Source organism: Chelonoidis abingdonii, chromosome 17 (assembly GCF_003597395.2).
Source record: "Chelonoidis abingdonii isolate Lonesome George chromosome 17, CheloAbing_2.0, whole genome shotgun sequence".
Lineage (NCBI taxonomy): Eukaryota > Metazoa > Chordata > Testudines > Testudinidae > Chelonoidis > Chelonoidis abingdonii.
In genome coordinates, this window is record NC_133785.1 from 8,624,297 (window position 1) to 8,641,546 (window position 17,250).

Below are 17,250 nucleotides of genomic sequence, written 5' to 3' on the forward strand. Positions count from 1 at the left end.
TTTTATTGGGGATATTGCTGCATTTGGATTACAATCCTCAGAGTTGCCTCTGGGAATACACCCAGACTGCAGTGCACATGTGCTGCATTACCTAGTTACATCTAGGGGGAGACACACAATGCAATGTGCCTGGACTACAATGCCTGGCTCTGCCCCTAGGGGGAGACATACACACACTGCATTGTATATGGGCTGCAGTGCCTGGTTCTCCCACTAGGGGGACAAAGCCGTACAGCAATGTACATGGGCTGCAACAGCCTGTCTCAGCCCCTACTTGGAAATGCACACACGCACAAACACCCAGCCTGGTGCTGCCCCTGGAGGAAGATATCCAAACAGTAAAGTGCATGGGCTGTAATGCCTGGCTCAGGCTCTGGGTGAGGACACGCGCACGCACCCTGTAGTGTGCATGGGGTGTAATGCCGGGTGCTGCCCCTAGGGGAAGACAGGCATACCCCACAATGCAATGGGCTACACTGGCTGGGGAGATACGTGCAGATGGGGAGACAGATGGGGTCTCTCCCCTGCTGTGAGAGGGTCAAGACATCAACTCCTTTGCTCTGCCTCTGATGCCAGCATGAAGTGGAGGGTTCCCCATGGAGCCACAGGGCCTGTTTCTGGGTGGGGGATCCCAGTTGGGTGCGGAGATGGATGGAGGGCAGACTCATGGTGGGGGGAAGGGTTACAGTGGGCGACAGGCCTTGGGCTCCCCTGTGTAGAATTCACCAGCATGACCAGGGTGGGAAAGGGGAACCCCCCCACCTTTCCTCAAGTCCATGACAGTTACCCAATCACCCCCTCCCCGGTTCCCTCTGTTTGGCGTTCCCTGTCTTAAAGGTTTTCTCAAAAATCTCATCATCCTGTAAGAGCTCCCTTGAAACTCAAATAAGACTTCCTAATAAGGGACCCTTGAAACTCCCACATCCCTGAGGGCTCCCTTGAAACTCCTCTCATTCCATGAGGGCTCCTTCAAAACGCCTCTCATTCTATGAGGGCTCCCTCAAAACTCACCTGAAACCTACCCATAAGGGTCCCCTGAAATTCCCAGTTTCACCCTTCTATGAGGGCCCCTTTGAAATTCTCCAGTCTCTGAGAGCCCCCTTGAAAGTGTCATGAACCTGAGGGCTCCCTTGAAATTCCCATCATTCCATGAAGTCTCCTTCAAAAATCCCTTTAGCTCAACCCAGAAAGGTTCCTTGAAACTGCAATCATTCAAAGGCGCAAGGGCTCCCAATGTATTCTCCACGATGGCATCCGTAAGCTCCCAGGACCCCCTTGTTGGTGCCACACTCCCAAATGTCTGCTGGGGCCCCTCACCCTACCAGGATGCCACCCACATTCTGCAGTCTCAGCCCTCCTGGCCCCAGTAGCGGGTGTAGGCCTTGCGGAAGATGGGCCGGCAGGGGATGCGGGCACCAAGCCGGGCACAGATGAGGAAGGAGCCAGCCATCTTGCGGTGGAGGGAGTAGGTTTCCTCGGGGGGCGGTGTTAGGCGGTGTTGCAGCATGATGGGCAGCAGGGCATGGATCCGGAGCGTCGTGTTCTGGGCCCCAAAGTCGAAGGGGCCATCAGAAGCAAAGGCCTCGCCCAGGATCATCACAGCATCTACGTGGGCATCCTTCATTGCCTGGGGGAGAGAAGCATAGGACAGGCCCAGGGTAGCATGCCTAGGGGCAGGAGGAGTATGGGGGGTAGGCTGGGAGCTTGGGGGAATGAGGGGCCATGGTAGTGTGAGAGCACCTGAGGGCACAGAGAGGGCTGAGCGGGTGGGCAAGGACTGGAGGGAAACATGGTGGACGGGACCGAGGCGGGCATGGAGGGGGTTAGAGTACAGGGTGGGGAGCATAGAGGGATGAGGCAGTGAGCAGGGCCTGGCAGACATAGGGTGGGGTCAGGTAGCAGGGGAGACAGAGGGAGCTGAGGGTCAGAGGTATGGGGAGGTTGGCAGGACCCGGGAGCACAGAGGTGACCGAGGGGAGCACACAGGCAGACAGGAGTAGGTGCAGGGAACTGGCTAGGAGAGCCAGGGAAGTTGGGCAGAGGTTGGAGGCATGGAGATGGCTGGGGGAGCAGGGTTCTGCCCCCCATCATCTGGGCACTGGCCCCCCAGTCCCCATGCTGTGGCCAGGGAGGGGCCCAAGGGTCTCACCTGAGTCTCATAGCCCGTGAGGAACCGAAGCGCAATGGATCCCTGCAGCACCCCAGCCCGGTCGCCCTCAGCCGCAGCCTTAATGATCTGGAACCATTAGCAGAGCAGCCCAGAGGCCTTGTGAGATGGGCACAGGGCTCAAAACACTCCTGCCCCGCTCCCTACAGCGCCCTCTGCTGGGAGAGATCAGCAGCCAGAGTTCCTGCCTTCCTCCCTGCAGCACCCCCTGCTGGACAGTAGTAGTCTCACCTCAATGTACTGATCCGTAAAGGCCTTGTCAAAGCTGCGGGTGGCTCCGAAATCCAGCAGCGCCACCTGGTGTCCAACACAGGGAAGAGCGAGTCAGAATCAGCTGGGAAGCCCAGGTCTGGAATGAGCTATGGGGGCAGGGGAGGGATCAGCCCACCCTCCCCCACAGATCACACTGTTAGTGCTGGGCGGGAAAGGAGTTGGGCTGTCTGGACCCAAACTGAGTGACACTACTGGGGGAAAGGAGTGCTGCTGCCCATGGTCAGGGGTGGCCCCCAAGCTGTGCCCTAGGGACAGTACTGTGGGACGTGTTACATTTGTGGGGCAGGTTGGCGCTGAGCATCCGGACCATATCTCCTGCATGATTGGGGTGGGGTACATGGTCTAGGCACGTGGCGGGGTGGTAGGACATGGTTGAGGGGTTCATAGTGAGGGGTGCAGCTGGGGGAGGGGGATCTGATAAGAGGGAGGGAGTGGGGGTGTCAGCCATGCAGGGTGGGCCTCAGCCCATTCAGGCACAGTTGGCAAGCTGTGGCATGGGGGGCAGGGACATAGTGCGGGGACATGTGGGGTGGGGGTAGTAGATCACTGCTTGTAGAAGGGAGACAGGATGAAGGGGGGAATCCCCCCATGTTGGGGAGGGGGCATGGCTGGCAGGCTGTGACATGGAAAGACAGAGGTGCAGTGGGGAGGGGGCAGATGTGTGGGGTGGTGGGTCTCTCCCTATGCTGGGAAGAGGGTTGCAGCAACACAGGGCAGTAGGGGGCTCCCCCATTCAGGGAAGGGTAGGATGATCAGACAGCAAGTGTGAAAAACTGGGACGGAGTGGGTGGTAATAGGAGCCCATATAAAAAAAAACCCAAATATTGGGACTGTCCCTTTAAAATCAGGACATCTGGTCACCCTAGGGAAGGGGGTCATGGCTGGTTGGCTCCGACATGGTGGAGCTGTAGAGGGACGCCCCTTCAGGGAAAGGGGTCACTCCTGGATGGCTCTGATATGGAGGGCAACGGGGGGTGTCCGTACCTTGCCGCTGTGTGGCTCATAGAAGAAGTTGGACCAGTTGGGGTCGGTTTGCATGTAGCGGAAGTCGAAGAGCTCCCGCACGCAGAGATCCAGGATACTGGAGCAGATCTGTGGGAGCGAGAGCTGAACACAATGGCCCCCAGCCCTGCTCTGCCCCTCCCCATGACAGGCCCCCTCCCCCACTAGGATCAGGCTGGGAACTGCCCCTCTCCGATAGCAGCAGCACTGGCTCCATGTCCCAGAGTTAAGGGGAAAAGGGTCAGGCATGGAACAGGGTCTGCGGGCTCAGGATCCTGAGGCAGGCGTGAGCAGAGGGCATCCAATGGGAGGATCCCAAGAGGGGGTGAGAGAGAGACTAGGAGTGTGTCCCAGCACGTGGGATCCCATGTGCATGCAAGTGTCTTTCCCGCCTCACCCTGTTGCGTGTCTCCTGGTCCAACCCCTGGGCCTGGTCGAGGGGGAAGCCGGGCACCAACTCTGTGGTCAGCACCCGCTGGGTGCTCAGCTCACTGATCACCGATGGGACATAGAACACCGGGTCGCCCTGCAACAGCTGCCTGTGGGGGGAACGAAACAGAAGAGGCTGTGTCAGTGTGGGCTCTGTACCAGCCTAACCCCCCAACACGCACACACAATGGGGGACTGTGCCTGAGTGGTCGCCTGTACCATCCCCATGGTGACTGTGCCAGAGCGGCCGCCCGTACAATCCCTTTACCAGGCGGTTAGGCCAATGTGTACCATCTCCCAGGCAACTGTGCCAGAGTGGCCAGCTGTACCACTCTTCCAAGTGATTGTGCCAGTGTGGCTGACAACACCAGCCCCCAGGCAAGTATGCCAGAATGGCTGACTGTACCATCTCCTGGGCGACTGGGCCAGTGTGGATGTGACACTGACATGGGCACTTACTGAAATCTCGTGGCACAGGCAGCCTCCCGCTTGTAGTCGCACTCCAAGGCCAGCTCACGGCTCATCACCTCGATGGCATGTTCAGGGAAAAGCCCTGCGGGGAAGTGGGCAAGGAAGGGACGTCAGTGCCAGCGCCCAGCTCAGCCCAGCACCTCGGAGCCCAGAGTGAGTCACACCCTCTGTCACTATCCCCATTCCAGAGACAGGGAAACTGAGGCTCCCAGAGGGAAAGGGTCTTGCCCAAAGCCATATATGGTCAAGCTTGAAACGCAGGAATCCCGACTGCCAGTCCCTGTTGCTCTAACCCACTAGACCCCACTCTCCTCCAGAGCTGGGGATGGAAACCAGGAGTCCTGGCTCCCAGCCCCGTCCCCACACATACCACGATCACAGAATGTCATTAGAAGAGGTGGGATTTGGCCAGGACACCAGGGTCCCGACTCTTGGGGAAAGGCCTAGGATGGCTTGGGCTCTCTTGGGACCAGGAGGGGGCAAGGCGTGGTAGCACCCAGGAGGAATGCGGCCCTTGGGCCTGGGACCTGGTACCTTCAGGCAGCGCATTGCTCAGACTCAGCAGGGAGATGAGGTTCCGGACGTCACTGTTGATGCTCTGGGCGATGCCTGGGTACTGGGGGAAAGGGAAATAGGGTCAGACCCAGCGGCCACAGGGCCTGCCCATGGCACAGATGTCATGAACCAAAGGGGGTACACGGGGGTATCGAGGTCCTCAAAGGAGCCAGAGTGGGAGGTTAAATGCAGCCACCGGCAGATGGGTGAGGGAAGCTCCTTCAGTCCAATCATACAGATGCCTAGACCTTTCTCATCAGCCCCTTGGGCAAACAGGCATCAGCCACAGAGGGCCAGACTGGGACATGGTGGCCAGTTGGATGGGGTGAAATCACTGCCAGGTAGTACTCCAGGAAACCAGCTTCCAGCATGGCCACCAGTGCACCAGGGGGACTGGCCTCCAACATGGCCACCTTTGCCCAGTGCTCCAGGGGAAGCGGCCTCTAATGGCTGCCACCAGCGACCCAGGAAGACCAGCCTCCACATGACCGCTGCTCTGCTTGCGGGGAGTTTGGGCTGCTTGCAGGGGCATCTGGGCTCGCCTGAGCCCTGCTGATACCTGGATCTTCATGGCCACATTGCGCCCATCCAGCAGCTGCGCCAGATGCACCTGCCCAATGGAAGCAGCAGCGAAGGGGCGCTCCTCGAACCAGGCCAGCCGCCTGCGCCAGTCTGGGCCCAGCTCGCTGTTCAGCACCCCCTGCATGGAGAAGGGAGAACTGCAAGGTCAATGCCAACTACCCCCACACTTCAGGTTTGGCCCCTCCCTTCCCATGCCCCCCACCCCCCCAGTCCTCCCACCTTCCAAGTCTGTCCCCTCCCAGACCCCACTCACCATCATTTGCTTAGTGGGCATGAAGTCAGCGCTGTGCCTGACCCTCTCAAAGATCTTCTGGAGCGAAGGGTTAATAAGAGCATCATCTGGGGGGTACAAAGCAGGGGGAGCATCAGAGGCTGCATTGGGGGGGATGTGACATTGGGGATGCCACTCCCCACAATGCCAGGCTGTAGGGAAGGAGCAGTGGCGTGATACTGCGCAGAGCGAAGGGGGGTCTGGCTGGGGAACTGTCTCCGCAGCTAGCCCCACACCTGGGGGACGCAGTGGAGTTCAGTGCTAGGGAGCCCTGGCAAATAGGCTGTAGGGAATCCTGCCCTGGATTTGGGGGTGTTGGCTGCCCCCCTCCCAATCCTCCTGCCTCCTCACCTTGGATGCTCAGCATCTGGCCGAGTTTCAGGGCCGCGCCCCGCACCTTGCACAGGGTCCGGACGATCCTCTCTGCATTGGCTTCAGACAGGAGGGCACCTGAGCTCGAGGGTGATGGCTCACCTGGAGGTGGCAGGAGAACAAAGGAGTGGTCAGGTCAGAGCTAACCCCCCATAACCGCTGGGGAGATCCCCCCCCAACAGCATGGATCCCTGCCTGTCAACCACAGCATCACAGATCTGGCAGCCAAGTACCCCTTTCGGGAGGAGGAGGGAGGGAGGGGTGTTGCTCACTGGAGCTGGCTTATCCTTTTCACCCCACCCGTTACTTCACTGACAAACGGCAATTCCACGACCCCCAAACCTCTCCCAAAGGCATGTGGATTTTGCCACTTTTTTCATTTAAAGACATTTTTCAATCTTTCAGCATGATTCAGGAGAAACTGCAGGGGCCAGCTGGGTCAGCTCTGAAACAAAACATTGCAATTTTGCAACTTGAAACGACTTTTTGATCTAACATGTCCTTTCATTACCAGTGACAAATCGTTTCCAGAGGCTCTGAAGCCCAAATAAATTGATTTGTTCACCTCCCCCCTCCATGAATCCTTTCCAATCAGCCAGCGCTAGTAGTGCCCCTACCCCCCACATCACTGGAAAAGTCCTGCTGGTAAGGGGCCCCGCCCTGCCTGGCGGCCACATCCAAATCCCCTGCTCCCTCTGGCACTAGAATCACACCGGCCATTTGGCCCAGCTGGTGCCCTGCCCTCCAGCCCAAGCTACAGGTTCAAGCCCTTTGGTTGTGACCCGCTTTTCTCCCCCAATCCCCACAGGAGACAATGAGGTCACAGGAAAGATGTGCTCCACTCCCACTGTGCACACACAGGGCAGGGGTCTCCAGGCAGCCTCAGTGCACCATGGAAATGGGTGTCCAATAGTGCAAGACACTGAGTGTGCACGTGAGCCATGGAGTGTGAGATTCTATGTAAGCAGGTGCCCAAGCATCTTGTGCATTGAGCCCCTGCCCCCAAGGCAGCTTCCAACACTGCTACTGTTGGGGGTGAGTTAGTGTAAAAGGGTCCCAGGTGTATTCACCAGAGCACGTATGTCCACATGTGTACATGTGAATGAGCGTGCAAGGGACTCCAACTGTCTGCACCTGACCACAGGAGTGTCTGAGTGTGCGAGAGGGATTTCAGTTATCTCTGTATCTGACCAGGAGCATATCTGAATGTGTGAGAAGGATTCTGATTGTGTCCATACCCGACCACCAGTGTGTCTGAGCGTGCGAGGGAGATTCTGATTGTGCCTGTCCAAGCATGTGAGTGGGCTGCCACCAGTGTCCTTCACTCACCTTTCACAACTGTTTGTGCCTGGAAGGATTTCTTGGCAGCTTCCACCAGGACCCCGATCCCGACGCTCACGGCTAAGCCTAGGGGACAGAGTGGAGGAATAACACACCAGGCCAACCAGCCCTACTTCATTGCTCCACCGGGGGAGGGGGGTACCAAGCCACCCTCACACTGACCTCCAGAGCCCCCCTCGCACAAAGCATCCGACAAGTCACCCCTTAAACTCCATGGAGCTGCTGACACGGCCCCTGGGAACACTTTCCTTCTTGACCTACAGTCTCCTGCTGCCCTGGAGACCAGCTTGCCAGCCTGTGTGTGTGTCCATCCACACCGGGTGCAGCAGGGCTAATGCTATACACAACACAGCGCCCCCTGCTGAGCTGCGTCTCCTGACCCCACAGGGACCCATCCCCCACCATGACCTGTTCAACGCTGGGCCCCTCTGACAAGATTGACGATTGAAGCTGGGACCCCCTAGAGGCAGGACCGGCGCTAGTGTTTTTAGCGCCCTAGGTGCATGGCCATTTCGCCGCCCCGCGCGCTGGTCCGCGGCTCTGGTGGAGCTGCCACACCCCTGCCTGCGGGAGGTCCACTGGAGCCGCGGGAGCAGCGGACCATCCACAGGAATGCCTGCGGCAGCTCCACTGGAGCCATGGGACCAGGGGACCCTCCGCAGGCTCGACTGCGGCAGGTCCACCGGAGCCGCCTGCCGCCCTCCGCTGGCAAAAGGCGGCCCCCCAATAATCCTGGCACCCTAGGCGATTGCCTAGGCCACCTAAATGTAAGCGCCGGCCCTGCCTAGAGGGGAAATGCCCCATGTCCCATCTCCTGGGTCAGCTGGGGCCCTTGTGCAGGGAAGACTGTCCCTTATCAGGGCATGCGCTGGATGCTTCTGTGACGTTATTGACATCATCTGGGACCATATAGAATATGGTTGCAACCAAAGTCCTGTAGTGGCACCGAATCATGTATAAACAAGGTCAAATGAGGTGTCTATGATAAGATTATGGTTTGCTGGTTATAATTATGGTGTCTATATGTGTGTATCATTTTTGAAGTTGAAGTTATGAATATTGGCTCTGTACTGTCTGTACTTCAAGCTATGCTTCTGGGTGACATCCCAAACAAGTTGGTGTTAGCTTTGCCTAGCCTGCTTGATGGCCCATTAAGGACCATCAGCTATACAACTGACCCATTAAGAGAAGGCAGATACGCCTTATAACTCAGCAAAGTATGCAGGAATTTGTCCATGTGACTCCAGACTCCATTTGGCTGTAATTTTCCCCAGTAAGAACAAAGAGGTGTTCTTATCAGGGGTGGCTCCAGGCACCAGCATGCCAAGCGCGTGCCTGGGGCAGCAAGCCACTGGGGGCACTCTGCCGGTCGCCGAGAGGGCGGCAGGCAGGTTGCCTTCGGCGGAATGCCTGTGGAGGGTCCGCTGGTCCCGAAGGCAGCCTGCCTGCCGTGCTTGGGGCGGCAAAATACCTAGAGCTGCCCCTGGTTCTTATACCTGGAAAAAACTATAAAAGGCTGATGCCTCATCTCCATCTTGTCTTCAATCCTGCTTCATACCTCTGGAGGGACTTTGCTACAAACAGAAGCTTTACACAAAGGATTGATGACCCATCCCAGCTGTGGATGTACTCAAGAGACTTGATTTAAACCTCAAGTTTATTTCATCACTGCTACAAGCCTGAACCAAGAACTTTGTCATTACTGTATGTAATTGATTCCATTTAACCAATTCTAGCTCTCATCTATATTTTTTTCCTTTTATGAATAAACCTTTAGATTTTAGATTCTGAAGGATTGGCAACAGCGTGATTTGTGGGTAAGATCTAATCTGTATATTGACCTGGGTCTGGGGCTTGGTTCTTTGGGATCGAGAGAACTTTTTTCTTTTACTGGGGTGCTGGTTTTCATAACTATTCATCCCCATGACGAGTGGCACTGGTGGTGATACTGGGAAACTGGAGTGTCTAAGGGAATTGCTTGTGTGACTTGTGGTTAGCCAGTGGGGTGAGATCAAGGTCCTCTTTGGCTGGCTGGTCTGGTTTGCCTTAGAGGTGGGCTGTAACTGCCCTGCTTTAAGCAATCTGTCCTGAATTGGCACTCTCAGTTGGGTCCCGCCAGAACCAGCATTGTTATAGCTTCTTACCCCCAAAGCTGGCCAGCCTGCCGAGCCGAGTCGCGGGGACCTTCCGCTCACAGGATTTGTCACTGAGCTGCAAAACAGAGCAGGGGTGACTCTCCCAGGCAGCACCTGTCTCATCCCATGGCAGCATGGGAGCAGAAAGCCCTGTGTACTCCTACCCACTGCCTGGTCACAGACACAAATAAAACCCAGGAGTCCTGTCTCCCAGCCCCGCTGCTCTAACTCACTAGACCCCACTCTTCTCCCATATCTGAGGATAGAACCCAGGAGTCCTGACTACCTGCTCTAACCACTACTTTCCTCCCCTCCCTGAATTGAGAATAAAGCCCAGGTACCCTGATTCCCTGACCTCTGCCCTAACCACTAGACCCACCCCCTTACCATATGTCTGTAGGGCCGGATGGGTGGCACCTTGGTGCCTCTGGCCTTTTGCACGTCTTCAGCTGTCAGCCTGCCCACTGCAGGAGAGTTGTGATGGTACAAGCGCCAGGGGCCCATGGAGTGGACCAGGAAGAGGGACAGGCCGTGGTCCAGCTGTGGTGTCCAGAGCAGAGAGCCAGCCCCTTGCCCCAGCACAGGAGACCAGCACCCTGGGCGAGCAGATCTGGGACTGGAAAAGGATTTGGGGATAACACCAGATGTAATGGTCCCATCAGAGCTGCAAGTCTGGGAAAGGGAAGAAATATCACCCCATTATAGGTGGGGCCTTGTCCCAGTCTCCTCCCCTCACAAGCCAGCTTGTCCTCCCACCCTATAGTCAGATCAGCAACGGTGTCCCCTAGAGAGGAAAGGCCCCAGGCACCATTCCTAGCCCCCTTGGGTCATCCAGTCGTCCCATGCTGGGGCCAGATTGGAGCTGGCACCCCCTACAGGGGAAAGGCCCCGTATCCCATTCCCAGTACGCACACTCCCATCAGAGAATGGGACATGATAACAGACTTCAAATCCGTAAAGCGCTGTTATAAAGCGAACGGGGATCAACTGTTCTATGGCCACTGGAGGCAGGACACAAAGTAATGAGCTTCATCTGCAGAAAGGGAGATTTAGGTGAGATATTAGGAAAAACTTTCTAAGGGTAGTTAAACTCCAGGGGAATCCCTGTCCTGGGAGGGGTTTAAGAATAGGATGGACAAACACCTGTCAGGGATGCTCTGGGTTTACTTGGCCCTGCCTCAGCACAGGGGGCTGGACTTAATGACCCCTCAAGATTCCTTCCAGCTCTACATTGTTATGATTCTAAGCTTCTGGCCAGACCCATCTGTACCTTGTCTCCTCTCCTGAAGCGGTCCAGTTTCCTCTGGCGGCCCCCCGATGCTGACACAAAGCGAAGAGGGGATACTGGGAACTCCCCCAGGGTCCGGCCAGCCAGGGGGAGCCCCTTCTTCATCATGATCTCAGCCATGGAGGGCTCTGCAGAGAGGGAACCACTAAAAGCTCAAGGGAGCTTGCAGAACAGAGACACACACAGCCCTGTCCGGATACATGTCCTGAACCCACCGATGGGACACAGACACCCAGCATGTGAAGGAATGACCTGGGGTGATCCCAGAGTGTACAGGCAGGGTGGGCTAGTGGTTAGAGCAGGGGCACAGGGCGTCGGGGTTCTGTTAATAAATATTACAAAATCTAATATTAAATTATCCAGGATTATTTACTGTACAAATCCTCACTGGGTCACCAGCCTAATATACTTTGCTCAAGAGCCAGCATAAGAATCAAGGAGTACTGACTCCCACTCCCTGCCCAGAACTGGACATTGAACCCAGGAGTCCTGAATCCCAGCTCCCCCACTCTAATCACTACAGCCCCTCGGAAGTAGCAGGGGTGCAGGAGAGCCTCCTCACCGACTGATCTTGTGTAGCCCTTAAAAGGCTGGACAGTGAGGCTGGCATCCTGCCTCCAGCTACTCCACTCTGCCCTACAGCCCTCCTCCCACAGTCAGCTCTGGGGTTAACCCTGCTGCTAATCCCCTGGGGACCTGCAGAGGAGGCAGCAGGGACAGCTGCCAGTCGATCTTAGCCATTGCGCCCCAGGTCACAGATACTGCTAATCCATTAGCATAAGGCTACATGCAGGGCGGCCAGTGTACCCCAGCAAAGAGGCCTAGCCCTATCTGGGTGCCCCTGGCTGGCTGGCCACTGCCTTGGAGCCATGTTAACCGTTAGCCCACTCACTCCCCTAGTTGACCAACCCCTTCCTCTGAAGCATTCACATTGCCATCCCAGAGCCAGGGCCAGAACTCAGGAATCCTGACACTCAGCTCTGACCACAGGAGAACACTTCCCTCCCATAGCTGACGAGAGAGCCAGGAGTCCTACTCCCAGGCCCTCCCCACTGTTCTAACCACTAGACAACACCCCCTTCCAGGGCCAGAACCCAAGACTCCTGGCTTCCAGCTCCCCCTGCTCTAATCCACTAGCCCCTCTCTCACAGCTGGGGATAAAACACAGGAGTCCAGACTCCCAGTTTCCCTGTGTTCTAACCACTAGACCCCATTTCCCTCCCAGAGGTTGCAACAGAATCCAGGAGCCTAAATCTCAGCTCTAACCACTAATCCCCACTCCCCTTCCAGAGAATGGGAATGGAACCCAGAAGTTCTGCCTCTCAGTCCCCCTTGCTCTAACCGCTATCTTTCTTCTACAGCCAGGAATAGAACCCAGGAGTCCTGGTTCCCAGCCTCCGATGGCCTCACCCTCTCTCTTCAACAGAGGCTAAGGACTAACAGGCCAGAGACCGAGTTCCCTTCTACCACCAGAGGTGTTACACCAGAGACCCATTGCTACGGGTAGCATGGTGGCTTTGTGGGGAGGGGCGGCTCTCTCTGCTGCAGCTCCCTGACTGGGAGCACCCCCAGACAGAGCATGTCCCCAGAGGCTGCTGAGTCAGCATCTTTCCTCTGCATTGGAAGACGCAGCTGTGGTCAGGAAAAAGGCTGTGCTGCTCCTCTGAGTCACCTAGTCTCTTCAGGCAGGAGTACGTTTGAAACGTGCTGGGGGCCAGGGAATTTGAGATGCACATGCACACCCTGTCTCACCCTGTGACCCTCCACTCATTTGTTCCCTCAGCTCGGGGACACCCACAGAGCACAAGGCCTGGAGCAGAGAGGAGGAACAGACAATGGATGAAGCCAGGTGTCCAAACTCTGAACGGCTCTAATCATTGGAACCGACTCTTCTCCCAGAGTCAGGAATACAACCCAGAAGCAAAGTACAGGGCATCTGGGGTTCAATTCCTCACTGCCCCCAAATATAGTTTTGGAGAAGTCACACAAGCTTGCTATTGAATTTTTCTCCAGGGCATATAGGCAGGCGAAAGGTAACTACTCATCAGAGCAAGGGGGGACTAGAAGTCAGGACTCCTCAGTTCTATTCCTAGCTCTGGGAAGGGTGTGGGGTCTAATAGATAGGGAAGGGGTGGCTGGGAGCCAGGATTCTTGAGTTCATCTATTCCCAGCTGTCACTGGCCTGCTGGGTAACTTTGGGCAAGGCATTTACCTCTCTGTACCTCAGTTTCCCCACCTGCAAAATACGACTAATGATACTGACCTCCTTTGTAAAGTGCTTTGAGAACTAAAGATTAAAAGTGCTATATAAGAGCTAGGTATTATTAACCGCAATGTTGCACAGGGATTGCTCACTCGGCACTGAAATGTGGCCACCTCTGGGGTGGGGCACAGGGGCTATTTAAACAGGGATCTCTCGCCCATTGCTCAGACGCAGCCATCTCTGGGCTGGGATCGCGTCAGCTATTTATACAGGGATCCCCCACCCAGTGCTGAAATGCAGCCATCTCTGGGATGGAACATGGCATGTGTTTAACAGTGCACAACAATACTATACAAAACAGTTTAGGATTTTGTCCATTCTGATTTTAGAGAGTTTGCTGTAAAGTCAAATTTGGCTCTACACAAAACCTGAGACCAACTGAAAGGGGTTGGGAATTTTTAAAATTCCAGTGGGGATCATTTTTATTTCACAACAAAGCAAAGCAAAATCTGTTCCTGGCCTTGAGGTATTTGTAATCAAACACTGAAGCACTGAGCTGGGACCTGAGACCCTGAGGGTGAAATGGACTAGAAACTGACTCCATAATCAGAAGTGGAGACTGACAGATCGGTTTTCAGTGTCTGCGCTAAGAGGAATGAAAGGTGCCACCTGGCTTGAAAATCTAGCAATCTAGGGAAAACACACAGAGCTCCATGTAAATTTGATTTGTAAAATTCTTTCCATGTAAACAAATTGTGAGGTTATCATGGGAAATTGGGGTGGGGAGAGGTTCATACAGTCTATTTCCCACCTTACCCCATCCCAGAAACCTTTGATACTCCAGCACTGGGGCTCCACAGCTATATTGGAAGCCCTTTGGGGCAGAGACATCTTTTTGTTTGTACTGTGTCTAGCACAAGAAAGCTTCCCTAGCTTACCACCCAAGAAAGAGACCTGGGGCCACCGTGGAAGGTCGTCTGAAAACTTCTGCTCAGTGTACAGCAGCAGTCAAAAAGACTAACAGTATGCTAGGAACTATTAGGAAAGGGATAGGAAATAAGAAAGAAAATATGGTCAAGCCATTCTATAAATCCATGGTGCACCCACACCTTGGATATCATGTCTGGTTCTGGTTGCCCCATCTCAGAAAGGATATTGTGGACCTGGAAAAGGTTCAGAGAAGGGCAACAAAGATGGTCAAGAGTACGGAGCAGCTTCAGGCAAGGAGAGATTAAACAGATTAGGGCTATCCAGCTTAGAAAAGAGATGACTAAAGTCTATAAAACAATGAATGGTGTGGAAAAAGTGACTAGCGAAGTGTCATTGACCCTTTCACACAATACAAAAAAAAAAAAACAGGGGTCACCCGATTAAATTAATAGGTAGCACGTTCAATGCAAGCAAGAGGAAGTACTTTTTCAGACAACACACAACTAATCTGCGGAACTCATTGCCATGGCATGTTGTGATGATCAACAATATAATGGGGTTCAAAAAAGAGCTGGCTACATTCATGGTCGGTCAATGGATTAGCCAAGATGGTGAGAGATGTAACTCCATGCTCGGGGAGACTCTAAACCTCTGACTAACAGAAGCCTGGAGTGGAAGACAGGGGTAAATCACACAATAATTGACTTGTTCTCTACACCCCCACCCCCGAAGCTCTGGTATGGGCCACTGCTAGAGACAGGATACTGACGACGGAGCATGGTCTCACCTAGTGTAGCAGCTCTTATGTTCTTACAGTGGGACTCTGGTCCATGACTGGGGCTCCTAGGGGCTCCCACAAATAAACATCTTTGTGAGGCTAGTTACAGGGTTGAGATCTTGCTGTTATAAGATATTTGTTGATTGCTGGCCTATTTAGTCTGGGCATTTGAACTGGTGGCCTAGATCAGTGGTTTTCAAGCCGTGGTCCCCGGGGATCCACAGACTAAGATTTCCAAAGGGGTACGCACATCCATTTGAAATTTGTTAGGGGTCCTCAGGTGAAATTTGTTAAGGGTCCTCATGAGAACCACTAGCTTAGAGGGCAAAGGCCCAGTCAGGGGCTGGATCTGCTAGTGTTTCCTGCAAGGGAAAGGCCCTGCATCCCAATCATTCCCATGTCATTAATATATTGTATCGCTTATTTCCCTTACAGTTTACAGTAAGTCAGAACTGACCTCCTCCTAGCCAGCAATCAGAGGTCATTGCTGCTGCCCCTCACTCCCTAGCCATGGGGTTAGGAAACTGACCAGGCTATGGACATAGGGGTCAGGGCAGTTTAGTCTGGGCTCCAGGAACTAGCTTAATTTGGATGCACCACAGAATTTGACCACTGGGCTGGATCCCAGGGCTATGACTGGCTCAGATTCCCTCCCCTCTGTCTGTACCCCTGTCTTTCCCCCCTCCCTCAGACCCCACTGCTGGGGATCTGTGCATCACAGCGCCCTCCCTGTTTCCCAGTGCTGCAGCCAACAAGCCCGCTCGCTCCTACTAGTCCAGCCCAGCCCAGGCGTTGCAACAGCATAAGCCCGGGGCTTGTGTGCAGAAATGCACGTAGGTTCGCATGGGCAACTACCACGTCCCCTGGCACCTAGCGCCAGCCCCACCAGCGGGGGGAGGAGGGGCGGGGCTCATGCCTGAGGAGCATCCCCTGCAAACCCCGCCCCATCTCAGCCCGGGCGCCCCCTGCTGCTAACCCTGATCCCCTCATCCCAGCCGGGGCAACCCCGGCGCCGCTCTTCCACTCCCACCCGAGCACCCCCCTCCATCCCCGTCAGCCCCGATCCTCTCTCCCCAGCCGGAGCACACACACCCCGCCAGTCCCGCTCCCCTAACCTAGCCTGGGCACCCCCTCCACCTCTTGCGAGCCCCGCTCCCCCCATTCCCGCCCGGGCATCCCCCCTCCAGCCCCGCTCCCTCCATTCCGGCCTGGACATCCCCCTTCAGCCCCGCTCCCCCATCCCTGCCCGGGGATCCCCCCTCCAGCCCCATCGCCGCCCGGGCATATGCCTCCTCCAGCCCCGATCCTCTCACCGCAGCCAGAACACACAGTCCGCCAGCCCCGCTCCCCGCAACCTAGCCTGCGCATCCCCCTCCACCTCCTGCGAGCCCCGCTCCCCCCATTCCCGCCTGTGCATCCCCCCTCCAGCCCCGCTCCCCCCATTCCCGCTCGGGGCATCCCCCCTCCAGCCCCGCTCCCCCCATTCCCGCCCGGGCATCCCCCCTCCAGCCCCGCTTCCCCCATTCCCACCCGGGCATCCTCCCTCTAGTCCCGCTCCCCCCATTCCCGCCTGGACATCCCCCTTCAGCCCCGCTCCCCCCATTCCTGCCCCTGTCCGCACCCAGAGGTTGTTTCTTTACCTCCGTGGTCCCCAGAGGGGCGGCGGGGGGGTCTCAGTCTGTCGGATCCTGGGGCGGGAGGAGCTGGACCCCCTGATCCGAAGTCTGGACCGGCTGCTGCTCGAGCACTTTTGTTTTCAGCCTCTCTCTGTCAGCCCGCATAGCTCCCCAAGCCCGTGCAATGACGTCGCCGTAGATCCTGGCCAATGGGGACTAAGTAGGCGAGTCCCTCACCAAGCCCCCCCCCCCCCCACCGCATCCCAGCGTTCCGGCTTGCCCTATGGCACGGGGCTGGCATGGTGCCCACAGAGCTCCCCGAAGCGAGCCACTCGCTGCCCACCAACCCTCCGCTGGGTTATGCGGGCGGGGGATAACAGGGTCATCCAAAGGCTCATTGCTCACAAGGAGGGGTCGGCAGGCTGGATCAGCAACCTGTGACTCAAGGTGGCAACAAGCTCCTTGTAGGGGACTCTCTTGCTCCTGAGCCAGAGGGGAGCCTGCAGTGGGATGTCCAGGGAGACATTAGGTTAAACGTCCCCCAGGGTGCCCAGTTAGCCTCCATGGTGCAGGTGCAGTGTGTGTGTGTGTGTGGGGGGGGCTGCTGGATGTGCAGGGTGCATGGGGGATGAGGGGTGGAGAAGTTCCTAGCAAGAGAAATAAAAAGCATCAAAAATTGAATCAAAACACAAGACGTGCTTCCTTTTTATGATGTGTATTGTGGTAGCACCTAGGAGCCGCACTCATGGCCCAGGCCCCCATTGTGCTAAGCGCTATGCAGAACGAAAGATGGTCCCTGCCCCCAAGAGCTTCCAGTCTAAGAATAAGAGACAACAG

The 17,250-nt window shown here is 56.0% G+C and overlaps 1 protein-coding gene across 1 annotated transcript; it reads right to left on the reverse strand.

Annotated features, from left to right (window-relative positions):
- Positions 1–1,289: 1,289 nt before the first annotated feature.
- LOC116835160 (atypical kinase COQ8A, mitochondrial-like) lies at positions 1,290–16,544 on the reverse strand. Its single transcript, XM_032797735.2, has 15 exons — positions 16,438–16,544; positions 10,869–11,014; positions 9,986–10,270; positions 9,608–9,674; positions 7,452–7,529; positions 6,102–6,224; positions 5,733–5,818; positions 5,457–5,597; positions 4,877–4,958; positions 4,331–4,424; positions 3,840–3,981; positions 3,425–3,532; positions 2,399–2,464; positions 2,150–2,236; positions 1,290–1,627 (listed from the first exon to the last, which is right to left on the reverse strand). Exons 2-15 carry the CDS (start codon positions 11,004–11,006, stop codon positions 1,349–1,351), a joined length of 1,776 nt encoding a protein of 591 aa, XP_032653626.1. The 5' UTR covers positions 11,007–11,014; positions 16,438–16,544; the 3' UTR covers positions 1,290–1,348.
- Positions 16,545–17,250: the final 706 nt, after the last annotated feature.